Genomic DNA, 23551 nt, shown 5'->3' on the forward strand with positions numbered 1-23551 from the left:
TCGTGATGCATAGCAACGAGCTCTCCTTTTATTAGGGCACTCAAGAAGCCATCATTACCATAGAGTTAAGAGAAAATACACAAAATGGCAGGCAAAATGTAATTTAAAAGCTTTGAAAATGTCTTGATAATGCAGTTATATTTGTAAGATAATTGAAAATACAGATGGTAATAAAAGGTGGTACACTAGGATGCCAACATTGAATGATGATGAAAAATGAAGGTGTATGGGTCCCAATCCAGAGGTAAAATGAGAATTGTAAATTAAAACCTGAAAACAGTAAAAAAAAAAAAGGCACGAGTTATGGTGGAACTGCTTACCTCGTGCACTATGACTCATAAAAAAACATGATCCAAAACTAAGCAATCAAAATTGAGATGCAACAGAAAAGTAATATATCAAGCTAAGTGCATCCCCTAGTCAGAAATGGGATCACTTAATACCAAACCAGGATGTCAGGTTACAGTATTAAGAATGGTTGTAACACACAAAGACCTCCAAACTTTATATGAATACATGACGGCTGAATAAATTTTAACAGGGTAAAATTTAAGTTACAAAGTACCTTGGAGGTTCTATGCAAAGAACTCCTTACAGAAGAGAGAAATGAGATAAGAGCACTGACTAGTTGATAAATCAATTGTATTTGGATGATACAACATTTGAGACCAAAAGTAAATGTTTTTAAAATTTTACTTGTCAAATATGGGGAAATTACCAATATTCAAGAAGGGCAATTCTACTAAAAATTTAACATATAAAACTTTTCTCGAAGAATGAATCACCAAAAAAGGTTAACTGTTATCTTATCTATGTACAAATCTTGGATGTCTGTAAATAAGAACTTATCTACTGAGAAATAAGAATAAGATAACTTGATCTACAAACAATCTTACGAGACCAAAGGCAGAGAATGGTAAAACATGCCTTTCACTACTATAAAATAAAAAAAAAATAAAAAAATATAGCACAAGATCTGTTGAAAAGCAAGACTAAAATGCTGCCAATTAAACAGGTTTCCATGTAGGGAAACCTATTTTTGGTAGTCACTGTTGAGTCCTCAAGATTACCCTTCCATGGTCTACCATGGGGCTCTGGTAGACATAGCAGGGTAACTCCTCGAGGACGAAACAAGCGACTACACTATCAAAAAGATCCCAGAGTTTTTACTAATGGCCATATGATGACAAAAAATTTGAGGGAGGGTAATACGATCCATAAAATTATGAATCAAGAGCATATAATGGCAACCTCACTTCTGTAAACTCAAGAGGACATACAAAGGCATTACTATAGGACACGGGTAATTTTTTGGTGAGGGGGAAAGGATGATTTTATGGTGTTACAGACCATAACCCAAGCATTGGGACCTAGAGGACCAATCAGCACTGCTGTTACAAAAAATATGAAAAGATGGATGCTTGGAAACAAAGTTTAAATAATAAGTTTTATGAATAAAATTGTTTGGAGACAAAGTTTAAAAAATAAGTTTTATGAATAAAATTATGAGAACTAATAAAATAATAAGATTAATTTTGAAATAGTCCTATATTTAAAAAAAATCTGATCTTTCAAAATGAGACAAGAAAAATATCACCCTCAGAACGCAATATCATGGAACTGGAAGAAAAAAAAAAAAGGTTAAGGAAGGTTAAGTTTCTCTTTCAAATTTAACTATTTATTGACTGTTGCTTTGCACCAGCAGCTCACTAATGTTTTTAATTCTCAGGATATAATGACATGAAGTAAGTACCAATGAAGTAAATCAAACCTCTGTGGAGTTGAAACGGAAATGCTCTTCTGATATGCTTATCTGTGAAGATAAGCATATCAGAACATAAGCACTCTTAATAGACAGAACAGGAACATGGGTCTGAAACAGAAAGGTGCACAAATGAAAGTACTTCATTCTAAGGAGAATGGAAATTAATTTAATCATACCAGAAGAGGAAATGAAAGGCCAAGGCAATCTCAGCCTCATGAAGAATAAAAGATGGTTGATGAAGAAATAACAATGAAATTTTAAACTTCCCAAGTATCAAAAATAAACAAAACTGACAGTATGTTCTTGCATACATGACTTTCTCCGTAACATCTACTGAAATTATTAAAGGTAATACCCTTGACATATGACAAACAGGTTGACTTCCCTAAGGTGTGCAGAAACGTTAGTTATTATTACGTGACAACCCACGGCAAGTTTACTAGTCTTGGAAGAGCAAAATATTTTGCCTCTCATCATATTCATATCATAGATCTTTTGCTTTCTGTTTTCTTTTGAATATGTTCTTCCATTTGTTTTTATAATTACCTGACAGTGTTCTATACTGGTCTTCCAATGCAGTAAATGCAATGATCAAACTCAACAACTTTTACCCATGAAGTCAAGGACAACCTGCTGGCTCTTCTAGGTCTATGCATTAGAGATGTATCGGATGTCTGAAAATGGGATTTGCAGATGCAGATATCATTTTTTTTAAATCTGCGGATGCGGATATCAATCTTTTAAATTTGCGGATGCTGATATTTGATGACCAAACCCTCGCGGATGCGGATGCAGATATTTTGTAAATCAAAATAAACAACCTTCAGTCACCACATAATTCAAAATGCTATGTCGTTTGATGAGAGAGAGAGAGAGAGAGAGAGAGAGAGAGAGAGAGAGAGAGAGAGAGAGAGAGAGAGAGAGAGAGAGAGAGAGAGAGAGAGCGCAATGAATAAGGAGAATGGATACATATTACATAATATTCGATGTACTAATTAAAAGTACAAACACAAGTGATACTCATGTGTGTGTGTGCATACTTTCATGTGAACGTACAAACAATAACAGCGATACACAAATGTTTTAGTTGTCTTGGCACAAGGTTATTTCATGCTCACTGCATGATAGGAGTAACAAAACTCAAAGGCCATTCTTCGCATGAGAGAGAGAGAGAGAGAGAGAGAGAGAGAGAGAGAGAGAGAGAGAGAGAGAGAGAGAGAGAGAGAGAGAGAGATTGATTTTCTGAAAAATGCAATATCCTGCCTTTATGATTACTTTTGTAAATGACATGAAATTACCAAAACAAATATGCTATACCAGAGTTACTTATACAGTACATACTGTATAAAATGTGTAAGTGTGTATCATGTATTCTGTATACTGTAATAAAATGAAAAAGCCAAATTTGGCCAAAAAAAAAAAAAAAAAAAAAAAAATTAATAGAAAAAATAGCACTTTTAGTTACAATGTATGAGTCGGAACTATTGAAAGCTGAGTAAGGGGTGATATCCACATATGCACATTCTCAAACTGCGGATACGGATGCGGATGTCGCTTGCAATGCTAATGCGGATGTTAAGAAACTGTCAGTGCAGATGCAGATTTATAAAAAATGTGGATAATCTGCAGATGCAGATATCCGACACGTCTCTACTATGCATATATTTCTACTTAGTTTTATTTAAACTGTTTATAAGCAATAAAATGCTCACGAAAAATTCATGGTTCCCAATACAGTCAAGATTCTACGTTAACTGTAATACATTATGAAAATCACCTCATATACTAGTTGTGAACTGTAAGAAAGATTTGCATCTCATTAAAGTTTTCCTCGAGTACTTCAATATTACACAAATACTATATACTTTAGAAGATACAAAATCCCTCCGCATCCGAAAGCACACCTTAAAATAGGGGTTATCCTTTCAGCCAGAAACTGAAGATACTACTTGCCCACTCCCACAGCAAACCCCTAACCATCATAAATGTTTAAAGTACTGGCCTATTAAACAACTGATAACCAAATACACAAAGAAAGAGTAAATGTTACCAATATATTTGGGCATCCTAACAGAGATGATGGCAAAGTGCTTCAGGATGAAGATACTGCTGACTTACAGTGAGGAAAATGCACCAGTATCGGTTCTATCATAGCACGCTTTTCCTCTGGACACAGTTGGTCTTCAAGGTCCATCCCTAACTACAAACGTGTTTATCGTGAGAGTCTTCACCACTGGAGAGAGGAAAAGATGCAGGAGAATACAGTACCTTACACTGTGGCCACCATTAATTACACTTTAGTAATTTAACCAGACCACTGTGCTAACTTATTTAGCTTTCACGGGGATGGCTTGTAAGATTTGTCTTTATTAATAAGGTTTAGATTTTATCAAATTACTGTACAGATCTTTAAAAAAAATTAATAATTGAGTTGTTTGAAAGGGAGACTGATCAAATTTCTTGATATTTGTTATTGATTATTTTGGACATTCACACACAATACCTGTGTATAACTGTACATATAAGAAAAATGTACCACAAACACACAAGTAAAACAGCTTCAACTTTATACATGTATCTTGTATCTGTTGTTGTGAGAGAGAGAGAGAGAGAGAGAGAGAGAGAGAGAGAGAGAGAGAGAGAGAGAGAGAGAGAGAGAGAGAGAGAGAGAGAGAGAGAGAGAGAGAGAGAGAGCACACTTGTATAGTTCTATGTTCCTTACTATAGTATACATTCATTTCATTCATTTTCTAACTGCAGTCATATACAGTTTTTCCTTACTTCAACTGCAAATGGTTCCAAAAAATATATGCATCAGCATGTGAAAGCACAGATGGTGTAACAAACCAGCAATATACATGATGTATGGTACGTAGACAAACTGGTATATGAGCTATGGTTAAACTACAAGCATCATTCACAGACAACAGTTTACGTTTAATATTCATCTTATTACATACCTCACTGATAAAACACTGACAATTAAAACTTTTAAACAGATTCTGTAGGACAGTAACTTATCTCCTTACTACCAGCAATGTATTCTGACAATTAAAACTTTTAAACACATTCTGTAGGACATTAACTTATCACCTTACTATTAGCAATATATTCAAGTTAAATAATTCACTGGGAAAGCACTTTTATGTCACCTTCCAGGTTCAGTGCCCATTGGACTAATTCCATCAATAATGGTTTGGTAGTTTGGATTTTGTCTTGTACCACTCACATGAGCTAAATCCATGAAGTTTACAACGAAAGAGCAGTCTCATTTATCTGCTGATTATCTTATACAGCAAAACATACGAGCTAAATCATTATGGTTTAAACCTGGCAAATCTGGAAAATTATGACGATCAATTCTGTTCCCTATAATGCATAGTTTTTGCCACTCCACCTAGATCTTTTGAGTACTCACACCAAAACAATATCTTAAGATTCTCAACCATCAGTGTGTCTAAGAATCTTTTGTTTTATTGTGAATGAAAAGAAATTATTTGCTTTCACTACACTGTTAACTAACATTTTCAACAAAAGAATTCATATGCAGTATAGTAACTCCAAAAGCTGAAAACGGCAAAGATTCATTCTGCTTTGCAACTGCAGCATGAGTTATGACATAATTTATATAAATAGTAACACAAGGAGAACATTCAAATGTTTTCACCAGAAGCATTAGCATAAACAGTTGATTTTCCAAAATCTGATACTGTATCGCAAGTCCAAAAATTTGCATTTCAATACAACTGCATTTCATTAGGTATTCTTTATTTTTTGACATGCAAAAACTTGCCATATATTGCAAATGTTACTCTATTACATGAAAACTGCCCCAAAACTATTATAAATATATGTAAAATCTGGACATGACACAAGATAGTACATATGAGTTATAGTTGATTCTGAGCTAAAGTGACTATCCTTAATATATAGTTCTGCAAAATGGCGATTGTTCCATATTGGAGAGTTGGATGTTACACCACAATCTGAATCTATACAAAAAGCCATTTTCTCCAAATATAAATCTTTGAATGGTCAAAGAGGATAACGTCAGTATTACGCACATACAGTATTCTAGAATAAAAACTGAGCACAATTTTTTTCAGTCAGAATCATCAGATATGGATTTGGTAAACATGCTAACTTTTTCCAATTTCCTGCTAATGTTAAAGTTCTGCATATCACTTACATGTAGACTGAATCAGTATGTACTCAGTAACCAGTAATGTAATTACTGCAAGTTTCATTTTTCATCTAAAAAATACAGTACTGCACTGTTGCATTATCAAAATGCTACTGATGTAAAAGTGAAGATACCCACATTCAAATATACTTTAAGTATAAAGTTGCTCTTTCATCCATTACACAAACGACGTAACTGAAAATATTAATAGCAATACACTCTTTAAGTGCCACTTCTACCTCAGCTTGAGATTCCTCTCCTCAAGCACTTGTACAGCAGTAATAATTAGATACATTGTTAAAACATTCTTTTGATATCTAATCTAGACAATATTTTATCCTTTTGACTGTAGTAAGAGGGGTAATTCCATATTTTCATAATTTATACAAAGAAGGAATAGTACTGTATTGTCCAATAAATTTTACTGGTCTGATTTGGTAGTCACCCAAGTCACATGCATGATAAAAATGTTTTCTATAATCAACGTTTTTAAGAGGTATGGGTAACGTTTTATGAAATATTTTCTATCAAAGACATCTTTCTTTTTTATTTTCTCCTGTTCATACTTTTTCAAAATTAAATTAAATGCCAACACAACTATAATATGCCTTTGACCGTAGTAGCAAATATCATAATGAAAATTAGGTAAAAAAAACACACACACACAAAAGTAACATAGGACATTACTGCTTCCTCACCTATCAGTCAGAGAGCTGGGGTTCAACAGACTAAAATAATTAGCTGACAAAGTTGAAACTACATTCAATTACATGCAATATACATACAAATTGTATGTGTGTGTGTAATGTATAAGAGCATGATAATCAAATGTAAATTAACCCTTTAACGCCGAAGCCCTATTTACAAAAACGTCTCCCGTATGCCGGCGGCGTTCGGTGAGTTAGCGCCGAAGCGGAAAAAAAGTTTTTTCAAAAATCACAGCACGCTTAGTTTTTAAGATTAAGAGTTCATTTTTGGCTCATTTTTTTTGTCATTGCCTGAAGTTTAGTATGCAACCATCAGAAATGAAAAAAATATCATTATCATATATAAATATTATAATATATGACAGCGAAAAAAAAAAAAAACTCGTATATAATTGTATACAAATCGCGCTATAAGCAAAACGGTTAAAGCTAATGAGTTAATTTTTTTTAGTTGTATTGTACACTAAATTGCGATGATTTTGGTATATAACAAATTTTAAAACGATCAAAGCAACACAGAGAAAATATTATCACAAAATGATGCATGAATTCGTAACGCGCGGACGTAAAAAAATGTTTTTTTTTTTAAATTCACCATAAATCGAAATATTATGCTAGAGACTTCCCGTTTGTTGAAAAATGAAGCTAATTGATTGAATATTACTAGACTGTAAGCGTTTTAGCTTACAATTGCAGTTTTCGACCATTTCGGTCGAGTTAAAGTTGACAGAAAGTCGAATTTTTTCTATTTATCGTGATTTATATGGAAATATTTCAAAACCGATAAAAGCTAAAACCATGAGTTATATTTTGTTGTATTGTACATGAAATTGCGCACAATTTCATATATAAAACTTTATGTAACGACTAATATAAAGCGGTGCAAATATTAAGACAACGAGACGAAAAGAATTTCTGAGATGTTCGCCGAAGTTACTGCGCAGACGTAAGGAAAATGTTTTTTAAAAATTCACCATAAATCGAAATATTGTGCTAGAGACTTCCAATTTATTGCAAAATGAAGTTAAACGATTGAATATTACTAGAATGTAAGAGTTTTAGCTTACAATTGCGTTTTTTACCATTTCGGTCGAGTTAAAGTTGACCAAGGTTGAAATTTTGGCAGTTATCGTGATTTATGTGAAAATATTTCAAAACTGATAAAAGCTACAACCATGAGCTATTTTCTGTTGTATTCTACATGAAATTGTGCACATTTTCATATATAAAAGTTTATGTAACGACTAATGTAAAACGATGCAAACATTACGACAACATGACGAAAGAATTTCTGAGATCTTCGCAGAGTTACAGCAAGCAGATGTAAGGAAAAAATTTTTTTTTCAGAAATTCACCATAAATCGAAATATTGTGCTAGAGACTTCCAGTTTGTTGCAAAATGAAGGTACATGATTGAATATTACTAGAATGTAAGAGTTTTAGCTTATAATTGCGTTTTTTGACAATTTCGGTCCAGTTAAAGTTGACCGAAGCTTGAAATTTTGGCAGTTATCGTGATTTATATGAAAATATTTCAAAACTGATAAAAGCTACAACCATGAGTTATTTTCTGTTGTATTCTACATGAAATTGCGCACATTTCCATATATAAAACTAGATGTAACGACTAATATAAAACAGTGCAAACATTACAACAACGTGATGAAAGAATTTCTGGCGCAGACGTAAGGAAAAAGTTTTTTTCAGAAATTCACCATAAATCGAAATATTGTGCTAGAGACTTCCAATTGGTTGCAAAATGAAGGTAAATGATTGAATATTACTAGATCGTAAGAGTTTTAGCTTAAAATTGCGTTTTTTTTACCATTTCGGTCGAGTCAAAGTTGACCGAAGGTTGAAATTTTGGCAGTTATCGTGGTTTATATGAAAATATTTCCAAACTGATAAAAGCTACAACCATGGGTTGTATTTTGCTGTATTGTACATGAAATTGCGCACATTTTCATATATAAAACATTATGTAATGGCTAATATAGAACAGTGCAAAAATTACAACAAATTGACGAAAGAATTTATGAAATTTTCGGCCGAGTTACCACCCGTGAGTAAGAAAAGTTTTTTTCAAAAATTCACCATAAATCGAAATATTGTGCTAGAGACTTCCAATTTGTTGCGAAATGAAGGTACATGATTGAATATTACTAGAATGTAAGAGTTTTAGCTTACAATTGCGTTTTTCGACCATTTCGGTCGGGTCAAAGTTGACCGAAGGTTGAAATTTTTTGTAGTCGACGTACGGTACGTCCACTCGGCACCCAACAGACAATTTTAGTCGACGTATGATATGTCCGATAGGCGTTTAAGGGTTAAGAAACCTCAGCTACCAAGGAAGAGAATCAAAGCTGTGCATGGGGCTGGAGTGACAACCCATACCACATGCTTTGATATAGCACTGTGTTTATTTCAACAAACAGGACTATTGCACCTCACCTTATGTTGTTTATTGTTCTAGAACTTGTACATTTTGAAGATGATCTAACTTGAATACACTCTTCATAAAAGACCTCAATACCGTATAAACCCTGTGAACAGGCAACCCCAAAACATCCCCATTACAAGAAGTTGCTCAGTAGTTCACTATTTTTTCTATCATAATAAATTTATACATTTTATTTAAAAAGTAGGTAATGAAACCCTCCAAAAAATTTACATCCGGTACGGTAGCTGTTAAAGTGCTTGATGGGCAGGAGGGGGAGACTACACTGATGGTTATGGCAGAATTTATTGTTTTGAATTTGCAAGCCAACCCAAGCACTGGTCAAGAATGCCCTGAACTCTTGTCACTCCTTTTCATGCGCTATCCCTATAACCTTGGCAAAGCATTCAGGATTGGGATCCATCACCTAGAAAAGTGGACTAAAGTGTGTGAAGGCCTGCTGCATTTGCTGATGAAGATTTGTAGTTGTGGTTTTGGTCTCTGCTCCCCTTCATGGCACTGCTGCTCATGACAATTTATCAACTTTTCATTCGCTAGTGGCTATTTGATATCCAGACAAAATCCTCAATGTCACCAAGGCTCTGTTCATATCCACCTCAATAGAGCCCTTGAAATTGTGAGCAAATTGAGGTTCAGCTTCTTCCAAAAGCCATTCACAGCTTTGGTCAAAATTTCACTCCATGATATGTTTACATTTAGGACTGCCTTGTAGATGTCATATCCATTCCAAAGTCACATATTGTTCATTTATGGTCACACACTAACTACCTCACAACACAAGGGTAAAATGGTCATATACAACCTTGATGCCTGGCATAGCATTCTTCTCCATGATTATGAATGAATGGTCTGACATTTTCTTCCAGTAAATAGTAGTCTGATCTACAGTGAATATCAGTGGCAGAAACTGCTCCTCAATAACCTTTGCCAACATGGACGGGAACATGGATGCTGCTAACCCAGTGTTGCCTTGGATCCTGATGCTGAGAAGATTGTGTCGCTGCTCGAACTGCACGAGCCTTTCTGAACTTCTAGTCTGCATCTTTCTCATCATGACACCTTCTTGAGGTCTCGAAACAAGAACAAAGCTTTATCTTGAATCAACAGCTGCTGTTCACTCCAAAGAGAAAGATGATGTTCCATTTCTTTGTAGATCCTCTTCTCTCCTTGTTGACGAGTGTTAATCATCCCTTCAGTATCACTTTTGACATGGGCTAAAGTCAATATTGGTGTCCAATTCTAGTGAACCAGCAACCTTTTCACCCTTTTTGTGGCATGTCCATATTTTCCGATGGTATAGCATGACGCTTAGTATCAATGGAACAAACTATACACAAATTTACTGCAGAGATGGTGGCTGCGAATAACATTTATACTAGCACACATTTGATTCGAATACCAAGAAGCAATGCCGCCATGCAGCTAAACGTTGTAGTGTATCAGACTATTTTTAATATTTTTGAAGCTTTAATATAATATTATACATTACGCAACATTACATCACTTTATATATCTTACTGTTTGTTTTTAAGAGTGCATGCTTGTACTAGTTTTTGTATCTTTCTGCCTCCTCAGCATCTGCTGCTGACCTCGTAAGTTGCATTAACTGATGTTTATCAAATTTTTCTTTATTGTATCTAATAAAAACCACCATAAATCTGAAACATTAGAAAACAAAAACACAATTGGAGGTACCACTATGCGTGTATATTATATGTATATTCACAAATATTAATCCACATACTGTATAACATTAACTGTTGAATTCACTGTATCTTGGGAATGAGTAACTTTTACCCATGGAGAATTACAAGTCATAAGTGCTTCACTGCTGATCAGGATCCCAAAAGCGGCGTGGTTAAAAACAATGGCAGGCTATGATTCAGGCCATCCCGGTGGTCAAAGTCACCATCAATCATTGTTTCTCCACCTGACCACTGTTCAAATCCTCGCTGGCACAATAACACCTAACAAATTATAATTCTCCTTGGGTTGTTAGTCCCTAGGAAAAATGAATCCAATATCAATGATATTAGGGGCTTAATATTTGTGAATATAAAAAAATTCATGCATGACAAATATATGAATATATATTTTTTTACTTGCTTTCTACTCTTGCCTTGCCATTTTTATTACTGCTTCGTAACACTTGTCTCCAATAACTCTATTCTTGTTGGTGCTTGTTCTTCTCTGTGTCACGCAATTCATAGCTTCTACAAGATTCTTAAGGCTGAAAACTAATTCGATTAACATGTAAATCTTACTCTTAACCATGAGGCATACACAACTAAAATAATGACTGCATTATTTGTGGCAATCATGGTAATACGTCCACAAACAACAGTGAATAATCACTTTGGTAAGGATCTCACCAATGTAATAAAAATATTTTAATGCATTTCTTCTGTACCCAATAAAAACCTGGTTTCTTAAATATATGAGGAAGGCTTTCCTTAAAAATGTCCCACTCAGAAATGCTACACAAACGAAAGTAGTAAGTCGTCAATTACGCTGGCACTGGAGACTACTAAAGTATTTGGATGGAAATTTGTACAAAGTAAAATAGTCAATCTCTTTTCCTTCCCTGGTAATAGATGAATAGTCATGATAAAATGCTTTGCAATTAATATAAAATTATTTGTATTTTAGCCACTTATACAACAGATTTCACTGGCAAAATTATTTTCTTTGAGTAACTCTAGGTGTAATTTTTTAATAAATATTCAACATTCAGCAAAGGAATCTGATATGCTCAACCTTAGAAAAATGTGCAAATTGTACTTTCAATGTTGAACAATTACAGCTTTTAGCTAGTTCAAACAATGAAGGCAGAACAATTAAAGTTAAAACTACTAATATAATCTGAAATACCAAAACATTCATTATCATAATGTTGCCATTTACTAGGGCAAGTGCCATTTATGATATGCAGTAACAGGTTTCACAATGTATTTTAAAACATCTAAATATATACTGTGGGATTTGTCAAATACTGTACAGTATACTGAAAAAGATTGTTACTGAAAGGCAAAACTTGGAGAAAAATACACTTTTTCAAAAAACGAAGGAAATGCACTTACCAAAACACTGTGCACTTGGTTACATAGTGCATGTGAAGCCGCAGTTTCCAGGAGTAATTCTAAGCACTACTGTTTTTTCCTTTACCCTATCTTTTCTTGTAACAATCCAAAACACTTTATCAAAAACAGATTGACCAGACCAATGAGCCAAAAATGTCAACTCTTGTGGACTGATTCATTAGACCTTGACTATAAAATTATAGCTAGGTAGGACCTTCCTTAACTGGTTCTGAAAATGTTGAGAATTGTCATAAAATTTTTTCCAATTCTGCCAAATACTTGTCATTCAGTGTTGACGTAAAAGTTGACCATAGCAGAAGATGCACGAGTGGACAAAGCACAGAACTTGTAAAGTACCAACTGAATCAATAAATGGGCCAAAGCCCTGGTTCATATTACTGAACCAATAAATGGGCCAAAGCCCTGGTTCATATTCACTAAGTATTTCCCTTGAATTTTTTTATCATCATTATACAATAAATGTTGCATCTCTACTCCTTTCTTTACTTTCCTTGATATAATTTAGTATTTCCTTGACTGCACATCTTTTGTGCACGTTAACTTTTTAAAAATTATAACTTGATTCTTTCATGAATTTCCTATTTTTTCTTTTATATCCATAATTCGATTGTCTTTCTTCTGATAAATATTGTCTTATGTTTTAATATACGTGTTGGAAAGATGATGTAGAAGAAATCTTAAGGTTAGTTTGGGGCTAGCCACCAAGCTTTTCCTGGTCAAAAAATGTTAACAAAATGATAGGAACGAAAGTCAAGAAATATCTGAAAATAAGCCTACAACAGGAGGCAAATGCATCATAATGTAATAGCACTGGACTCGTTTTTTTTTACCATTTTGCAATAGACTACCTAAATGAAAATTCAAAGTGATTAGTACCAAGTAGTGTGAACCACAATGCTAAAAATTTCAAGAATTAAAGAATTATAATCTTGTTCATTGAAATTGCCTCAAGTACAACCAGTGTAGTTTACAAAATCTCATGAACAAGGCATACATTTAAATAAGTATATTACTCGATCAGTACGAAACGTTATGAGTTACTTATAAATACAAAATTTATTGCCAAACTTCCCTGTTGTCACGTCTGAAAACTCACCAAACGTGCCATACTTTACAGTTTCTTGCAACTAAACATGTATTTACTTTTTAAATACATAACGTTGTTCGTAGGTATAAATGATTCCGGAACGACGCCAATAAAATAGGCCTCCTATTACATTAGAAACTGGTGAACCTCTACTACATATTCACTTGTCACTTCTTCAAGAATTTGTAACAGACTTGCACTTTTAAGGGTGGCATGTACTTGGCCGGCGACACAATGTACGTAATGTTTTTAAGACGATACTTTCTTCTGACAACACACAAATACAAAATCAATATCAGATTTAAATTGCAAGCTTTTGCAAAATCACCGCTGGTTGTATCAGAGAAAGCATAAGTAAAAAAATGTATAAATTACAGTCAGTAAAAACTGTAGTTAAATGGATTAAATACTTTCTGAATATCATTATCAAAAAGTTTTCTTAGCTCTTTCCATAAAGGAAAAATTAAGCCCAAAAAACAGTCTTGGGAGCTTTTCTTCCAAAGACTTCATAGTAAATGGTCTAGTAGTTGCATATTCACCTGATTTTGGGAGAAAATATACCTTCCTTCTGTAAAACTAGTTAAGATAGCAACAAGGTACCTTAAAACAAAAATTATCAACATCTGAAGCATTACTCCGAAAGTTGAAACTTCCATTATATCAACAGGTACTCATCGAGTACAAAGTGGTATAAACAGAGGGAGAGGGGTGAAGTTTTTTTCCAATTTGTTAAGGCACTTGCCAAACATGCACGATGCCTGAAAAAAATTATTTCGTAACTGCTTACATTTTTGTCTTTCATTCTTTCATACTTCATTGGCTCTTATGAAATAAAATTATATTTCTTGTACCAAAGTTGCCTGTTAAAAGTAATTGTAAAGATAACCAGATTATTGTTTCAACTACTGCTAACCATTTCTTTTAGTCAAAACAAATTTTCCTTGCTATAAGACACTTCAATGGTTTCTCGAAAGCTTTTGTGATGTAAGACGTTTTCTTTATTATGAAGAAATATGACTGGATAATATTAAAAGATGTTACATGTATAACTTTATATTTGCATTTTTTTTTTTTTTACATAAATGCTATCCAAAACATTGTGGACAGCACTACGATAAAGCACTTACTGTACTGCAAAATGAAGAGAAAAAAAAAAAGAAAAAAGAAAGACAGATAAAAGTAATCTCAAATGCTATTTCACAGCAAACACTTTTCATTCTGAACAGAGAACATGTAAGTACATGTTAATACTTCTGAACTGGAAACTATGAAGCTTCCCACTGATATCAACATCTAAATTCAAATTCATTACCTTGCTATTAATTTGTCTAGTGTTACCAATGCTCCAATAGAAGCTATATATGCTCAAGATGCTAAAAATAATGAGCAATGATAACAAAAATTCTTAAAATCAAACTCTAAAAAAATATTACCTTGATATCAATGCAAGAAGAAAAGTGAAATTCCAAAAGGAAGAGATCAGACATTCTTAAAAGTCATACTTGACAGAGCAAGCACATTTCCGAGACAAATTTGCTCACCTTTTCTTTCTATACAAGATTATAGATTTTAGCCTTAAACTATGAATTCATTATGATTATAAAGAGAAGACTAAGACTTCATACACACTATGAAGGATGAACAAGTCAAGTTCAGCTTAAGTCTATAGAGAAAACTTTGAAATAAAACCTTAAGAAAATAGCTAGTACCTTCTGAAAAAATAAAAAAAAAAAATCATGAATTACACTACAAAAGCTGGAGTTGCATGATATGCAATCCAGACTGGAATACTTTTCCCAATTAACATTTTCTTAGATGCTACATTGAACCTACCCTGCAAATTCCCTTCAAGATATGCATATATAAAATCAGGAAATTCTACTTCAAAATATATCCCCCCTTTCTTTTTTCTCACATGCTTACAATCTCATGACAAGTGTCACACGACATTAGGTTATCTTGCAAAACCTACTATAAAATAATTACAACGCCAAACACAATTAATTATGGTCTGTACTTCGACAATCATGGGAGATTACACCCTTCCAGGTCAACCTAAGTGTAACCAGCCTGCCCACTTCAAGTGCCAAAAATAGCTAATGTAAGACCCATCTCAACAGTTCATAATCCATTAATACAAAAAATTTCTCCGGATCTAGTAGCGAGCTCTCTTGGCTGGGCCGTAGTCATCACGATCATTGTGCCCCCAGCGGGAGCGGCCACCTTCACGGCCTCTTTGGCCAGCGTAGTCATTGCCTCCCTGCTCAAAGTTACGGCCGCGGTTGTTGAAGTTTTCCAGGAACGTGTTGGGGTCCTAGTTGAATGGATTAAAAAAATGCAACCAAATGAAGATATAACAGAAACTGTGGAGACGTGTTAATGCAGCACTTCTTCACTAAGGAAATTCAGTACAGTACTGCAAAAATAAAGATCTGCAATTCCTTGCTAAGCATTTGCTTCACAGAGATCTGCCAACTTTCTGATGAAAATGCGATTAATTCCAAATATGATATGCAAGTTTTCATATTCTTCCAAATACTGTACCCTTTGAAATCACCTGTTGTTATTTATATAAAAATAAGGAGGTAATTTTGCCCCCATGTACTATGCAGTTCCCACCTGAAAATCACTGTTAAGAAAGGCAACTGCGAAGATTTTATACTTGATTCCTTGTTAGCCAATGATATTTTTAAAACTGTACTCAAAAATGGTAAACAATATGCATATAATAAAGGTATCTAGCTATCCTTATAAGTAGCACTAACAGCAAGTCATTTAATGCAAAGAAATGACATGAAATTATTCTGGTTCCTGACAATAGCACTTCCATAGCATAATCTAGCTATTAAATAACTAGCAAAATTAGTAAAACTACCTTGTCATCACATCATGAACAAAACATTCTTCATTAAATCTTTAACTTCTTTTACGCATGCTTGGTTAAGTTCAATTTAAAGCTAGATAGGGAGGCAAGTCATTCAGTCAAAACATCGTTACTATTCTCGTGGCCTCATCAGACCTAACTAAAGGTACCTAACTCTACCCCTCTAAAATATTCCGTGGCATAATACAGTAACTAAAAATTCTTGAATTTTACAATTATGTCTATTAAAGATTCAAATAATAGTTCATTCTGCATTAAAAGCCCCACTATTAATACAGTTGCATTCCAAGATGACCTACTACACAATACTGGTAACTGCAAACCACAATATATGCTGTAAGAATAAATGATTTGGAGCTACAAAAGCATTTTCACATACAAGGATTAATAGAATAGAATTAAATGAAGGTGAAAATAAAAATGATGGTGACAATGATTTCAAGTGTCAAAATGAAACTTACAAAACTTCACCAGGAAGTAAAGCACTAAATGCAATAATTTCCTACAGGCCAATTGTTTATAAAAACTGAAACCACTGACCATGGTCATTTTTCATGTCCCAAACTAAACACATCGGCTTTTAAACTACAATTCCTGACACTACATAAACTGGAAAGCTAGAGATGTTTGATTAATGAGAGAAATGTTGTAACTCAATCATGTATGATTAATAGGGGTACAAGTGATGGATGATGTCCAAAAACAGAAGTTGGGAAAAAGGACTGAGAAAGTAGGCAATGAGGAGAATGACCTTACAAGAAAAGTTACTTTTGGCCCCAACCCCAACAATGAGAATGATCTCATCATCTTTATCCTTACTCAAAAGGTAATATAATCTCCATTAAATTGGTATAGTATCTTGTGAAACCACTAAAACTGTAGAGAGGAAAATATTTTTCTTAATATCCACTAATGCCTTCTATGCTGTGTCCATGGTAATGAAAATTATAAGACAAAAAAAGAAGGGAGACTCACCGCATGAGAATAAAATATAAAAAATAAGGTTTTCTAGTGATAAGACTGGCCTGCCTGATGAAAAATCAATGCAATTAACTAAATGCATACTTCCAAATTATGACTCAGAAATCCTTTATGTAATAAAATTTCACCATGAGCTTCAAACCTATAACGACATTTTGGAAAGAACTGTATATAGGTCTGGCATGAGTGAATTGTCAACTTCACCTCAGCTCAAAAATGCTCTTCAAAGTGATGAAGAAACATGCATTATTTAGCAGACAAATCTACAAAGGGAAATTAAATGACGTGTGTATATTGAAAAATGTGGTACAGTAATTTCACTGATGTATAAAATAAATAGAAATCTTTAGTGACATTAAATATTTTCAAATGAACTCTCTTTTCACATCACCCCACACACTCATAAATAAAAAAAATTACTAGTAAAGAATTCCCCTGACCACGTGTATAAGTAACATACTGGGGAAATTAATTTTAGTACATGCACAATAAACTTCACACTAATGTCATGTTCTCTGGGTACAAGCAGACAAAATATAAGATTTATAAGAGAAACCTTCAAGCTCCTTGGTAGCTATAACTCATTTTCCTAAGTAGGCAGATTCCCACCACCACCATTATCATCATCAGTCACTTTCACTTTCTAATTGTACCTACCTACACTTACAGGAATGAGAGACCCTCAATATAGGGCTACTGTTTTTAACCCAAAGAGACTATATAGTATGCTGACTCACGTCACTATTACTGTATTTATTATCAGCTACTCCATAAACATAATAAAAATTCCTATAGAGGAAAAAACCGAAAAAGTAAGTTAATACAACTTTACAGCATTAGAAAAACTATTGAGCTAAACAAATCTATATGCCAGATCTATAAAGTTGCCTCTTTTATACAATGATTCACTCTAATGATCAATACAATATAACAATGGCCTTTCTAAAACTAGCTAAACAGTCTGATGTAAGACTCCTTACTAACTGTACAGCATTTTTCCTATACCCACATATACTAAATAGTCTGGCACATTCTCCACATGCATTTTCAAAATAGTAAGTAATTTGGAACCAATATCTAATAACAATATGACCCAAGTACCTGAAAAGTAAGGGGGGGGGGGGAGGGTGGAGGAAAGAGACAAAAATGTCTGAGAAATCTGAAGTGAGCTCATTAAAAGATAGTGCACTGTACTGTAAATTTGGGAACAATGGTGGGAAAAACCCATGTACATGGTGGAAATATTGGCAAGAAGAAATGTGAATATTTGATGCATTCAGAAGTCGGATATAAAAGAGAAGCTATCAGATGTGTCATCATGATAAGTGACAGTCAGGTGAGAGAGAGATTGATAATGTGCAAGAGCGAAGAAGCTGAAGCACATATTGATGTAATAATTATGAACTAAAGAATAGAATATAGAATTTGGGCCCAAGGCCAAGTGCTGGGATGAACAGTATGGAAAGCATAAAAGAAAAAAAAAATTGCACTTATATAAGTGAGGCCTGTTTATCACAAAATTGACTGCTGAGCTCCAATTTGGCAGGTGGGAACAGACACATGATTATAAGAGCCAATCAAGAGAATAAAAACATGGAACTGAAAAATACAATCAAATAAGGGTATTGAGAAGTAATGTCAGCAAATACTGAATAAAAACTTCAGTGGAAGCTGCTCAAAGAAGGGATACACAATGTAAGAGGTATGTGGGGTGACACTAAGGAGGCTCTTCTGGCAGAGGTTAGGCAGGAATGAGGATAAAGATGTTTATATAAGGGGGAAAGGTGGTGGCAGAAGGCAGTTGGCAAGGGTAAAGAGGAAGAGTCATAAATGTGAAATCAGAATCTCAAAACAGGATACAGAAGGAAGTATTCTAGATAGCAAAGTGACAGGGGGAAACAGGAATAAAATGTAAAAAATGTATAAAAGGGTTGAAAATGTAAAATTAAATTTGAAAATGCAGATATGTACTGTAATGACAGAGTCAGTATTCTGGGAACCTGAGTGAAGAAAATGAACATGGACTAGAAGTTGCTGGCATGATAGAAGGACTGATACAGAACACAACTGGATATGTTAAAGGGGTCATCTGGAATTTTAAAACCACGAGAGCCCCAAGACCATCTCTAGTAACAAGAACTTAATAAAAGGCATAGTAAAGCTAATCAGTTATGGGCTAACTAGAATATATCGAAAAATGTGACAAAGGAAGGGAAGTGTGTCACAGAGTAATGTTATAAAAAGAAAAAAGGATACATTACAGAGTGAAAATTATGGAGGAATACGACTCCTACGCAAATATTGGAAAAGGTGCTGGAGGAAAGAATGACAAACACAGCAAAAATCAGCTTGTCAGTTTAGTTTTATACTAAAAGATCAACAACAGAAACACCTGTTATGATGATGAGTACTCAAAGAGACTGTACAATATTTTTGTAGGTCTTGGAAAAACATCTGACAGAGTACTGGAATAAAAATTCAAGTCCACAATAAAAATGCAGAGGGTACCAGACAGCATCAAACTAGTGATGTTACTATACCATTACACCAGATCTGGTGTGAAGACAGAGGCAGATGTATTAGAAGAATAAGATAAATGTTGGAGCCCTTGAAGGATCAGCACTGAGGCTTTTCCGTTTACTAGTAACAGGAGAACCTACAAGTTAAAAAGCGAGATCCTGGGATATGCTTTATGCAAATGATCTAACAATAACAGCAGAATTTGCAGTATTGGTGTATATATTTTAAAAGTGCAAGTGTGGTATGGAGAAGAGGACTGAAAATTAATGTCATTCTAACAAAACTTACAATGACTTGAAAGCAAGCAAAGAAAAGCGTACAAAGAGTTAGTCTGAAGAGATATGGATGCAGAAATAGCAGGATGAAGTCTTTTAGGTAGGCCCAAAAAACCATGGAAAAAAAAATACACAAACCTTGAGGAAAATGGGGATAAATGAATACCTTGACCTGACAGTTCAGGTAGAGCGTACTTGAGACAGGAAGTAAGGCAAACCCATTTAATGGAAAACCCCACAAATGTTGATGTAAAAGCTTTTGATAGTGCTACTGATTATTACTTTGTAGTAAACTTCAAAACTACCTTTTCAGGTAAAAGAGCAACAAACCTGTTGTTACTTATTCAGTGCGGCTTTAAAAGTCTACAGCATCTACAACATACTAATAAAACCAAAATATACCATATGATATTTAAGTCCTAAGACAAAACCTACGTTAAAATTGTAATTTCTCAAGTTCGTTAATTCTTTGTATCCTTCCATATCCTTCCTTATGATAATGTAACTATAGTCACTTTTACCCACAAATCTGATAATATTTTACTGTTGCATTTTCCGAGGACTGCAGGTTTTCTATTGTTTCTTAATTTACCACAGTTAAGTTTCCTGGTTACATCTCTAAAATTAGGAAAATCCCTCTTTGCAGTGTTTTTCGTACATACCCCAAGTTTCTGGCTTAATTTCAAACTGCTGTTCTAAGTTTTCGATGATAAACCTAGCAATACTGATCTAATTTCATTTCTGAATGGTCTCTTCCTCTTTCTCTCCATTTCTGCACCATCGCTTCCTATTTTTATTTATCAACTCATCAAATTTTATTATTCTTAAAGCACAGTTCATTTTATTATAGCAATCAATAATACACAAGTGTGCTTTATTTCTGTAGATACACAAATAATAGTCTCACATAACTTGTTTTCCTAAGATCCAGAAAACTTTCACCTGCGTATGTATTGCACTTCATACACTCAAAAGTATACCTCCCAAGAATGCTGCTTTCTTACAGCACTGCTTTACCTGGCATAATTCTTTTCTTTCAGCACTGCTTTACCTGGGAAATTCTTTTCTTTACATTCATTGTTTTAGTCAATTCAATTGTAACCTGGACAGTGCTTAGACGTATTTTGTGGTCGCTTTAGTAGACTACCCAAGATCTTAGTAGCACTGTATCAATAAGGTTCAATAAATTCAAAAGGGGGGTGAATTATGGCGATGAGTACTTCAAGACACTGCTTAAAGCAGATGAAAATTCATACCAAGCAAATGCGAACCATATCACACTATAATCTCGAAAACTTTTAATCCAAATCCAAGCTTTGTCTGAATGGAAGAGGATGTACATAAAGAAAATGTTCATAGGAACCATATAGCTTCTATATGCCTTTCTTCTCTACTTAAATTGTCTGATTTTTTTGTGTTACCAAACAATATCACCATGTTCAAGGTGCTGGGTTCTATTTCATACAAAGTATGCTTTGCAAACTTACTAAATTAAAAAAAATACTCTAGCAACAGATGATCCCAAAGGGGCGTAAGCCTGCTACATATGCTTTAGTTGGCAATACGATATTTTCAGAATTCTATAAAAAAAATTCACACATAATACATCAAAAGCATGTTAATTCTAATGGTAGTAATGCAATTCAAATTTTTTGTATCAATAAGTATGACTTTAAGGATAAAATACATTTGTATTTGTATACTGCACAACTGTATAAGATCATTAAAAATGTTAGCTATACTAACACTGTATAATGTCAAAATACTATTACACAGTATAATACTTAGTTGGATTTTTCACCCACTACTGGAAGCTGTTTAATATGTACCAGAAAATCTAAATCTGATGCTCTTCCTAAAAATGTTGCCAAATTTGGTGTAATTCCAACTTCACAAAATCTTTACATATTAATGTATGAATGAATATAATACCTGGCTGGTTATATGGTCAGAAAATGTGCAAATGTCACTGGAGTAAACATTTTCATATAGACATGTTTCCTCAGCCTCAAGTTCATTCCAATGATGCAAAATACAGAAAGGTAATCCTGCTTGTATGCTACTGGCTTAAAATTTTAAATCCATGGTATATCAGAAGTCTGGCTTTCCCTACAAACACTGTCATTGTTTTTGCAAAATTGGGTTAGCGGTCTTTTCAAATCAACTTAAAAACTTTTTTATGCTTTTTAAAATTCTTCTTAATCTGTCACTGATCCTAAAATACTTCACTGAATTAACCCTGAAGATTTCAGACAAATAATCAGTTTAACCTTCTCAACAGTCCTTTTCACCCCATGCAATATAAATCCTTGTAAAAAAAGCATCACCACCAAATACTGTAATACAGAAATGTCTAAAGTATAAACACAATGAAAAAGTGAACGGTGAAAACAACTGAAACACTATACAGTATCACTAAAGGATATATGGAGAATGGTTCTTGTATCACAATTTCACTTTTTGCTCTGATAAATTTCCAACCTCTTTCAACAGTACACAGTTTTCCAATTGCAGGCCAACAGCAAATACATTAACGTTGATGGGATGCCAGGTAATGAAGATAATAATAGTATTCTCAGTGCTCTGTGGCTAAAAATTACCAAATGGTATGGTTAATGGATCTGAATTGTACCAAGGGTAATTGAACAGGGCCGGCAATCACTGGCAGAGAAGACGCAAGAAAGAGAAAAAATAAGTGAACTGGAAGAGGAGGAGGAATGGAATAAAAAAAAAAAAAAAAAAAGTGGAGAGGGCACAAGATGACCGGTGAAGAATGTAATCAGAACTTATAAACAACAAAAAGACAAAATCTACGCTGAAATGAAAATGCCTAATGACCTGACTATAGTATGCATGAAAAAAATAAAAGGAGATAGGACCCCCAAAATTAGTTTAACACTAGAAAAAAAGTACAAAAAAATTGATAATTATGCAAAAAGCTAGTGGAAACGTTGAGGAATAGCTGAACAATGTTATGCAAACAGCTAGTGGAAATGTTGAGAAATAACTGAACACTGACAATTTAACTGTCAAAAACGTAAACAGTTAGCTATGGAAGTAATAGGTGGATAAGAAGTTAAACATATATGGAAGTAATAGGTGGATAAGAAGTTAAACATATTTGTGAATCCTGAATAGGCATTTTATAATATTTAAACAAGCAATTAGGTGTAGTGGTGTTTATGAGTGCCAAGTTTGAGACAGATATGAGGAGTAAACTTGATAGTCCCTACTATAACTGTCAGTAGGAGACTGACCTAAGTAGCAACAGCCAGAATGAAGTGGAGAGACACTTCTGGACTACTAATAAACAAGAATATCCCATTAGGAAACAACAATAACAATACTTCATGAAGATTGTGACCTGTACTTTACTATTCTATGTAGCAGACATAGGCACTTAAAAGAAGGGAGATGATCTGAAAGAGGAATGACAAAATTCCATAATTCGTGACAAGAATTCACCGAAATGATAAAATTACAAAATTAATGATGGCTGTAAGATGCAATGACCAGTCTAAAAGAAAAAGGACTAAAATCACAAAAGATTGAGGTTGTTTGGGCATGCAATGAGAGAGGAAGTTCTGTAG

General features: G+C 34.0%; 1 protein-coding gene across 4 annotated transcripts in view; it reads right to left on the reverse strand.

Moving 5' to 3' along the window:
* Positions 1 to 23551, reverse strand: part of LOC136832727 (hrp65 protein-like) — a 112559-nt gene that overhangs the window by 23379 nt on the left and 65629 nt on the right. For 2 of the 4 annotated variants that reach the window (XM_067094237.1, XM_067094236.1), the window contains one exon: positions 14339 to 15615. The exons of the other annotated variants lie outside the window; for them this stretch is intronic. In XM_067094237.1, the coding sequence (XP_066950338.1) occupies positions 15457 to 15615 (159 nt within the window). In that variant the 3' untranslated portion in view covers positions 14339 to 15456. Of the gene's footprint in view, positions 1 to 14338; positions 15616 to 23551 lie in introns of those variants that run through there. 4 annotated transcript variants of the gene reach the window in all.

The sequence above is a fragment of the Macrobrachium rosenbergii genome, chromosome 50 (genome assembly GCF_040412425.1).
Source record: "Macrobrachium rosenbergii isolate ZJJX-2024 chromosome 50, ASM4041242v1, whole genome shotgun sequence".
In the NCBI taxonomy this organism is placed as follows: Eukaryota; Metazoa; Arthropoda; class Malacostraca; order Decapoda; family Palaemonidae; genus Macrobrachium; species Macrobrachium rosenbergii.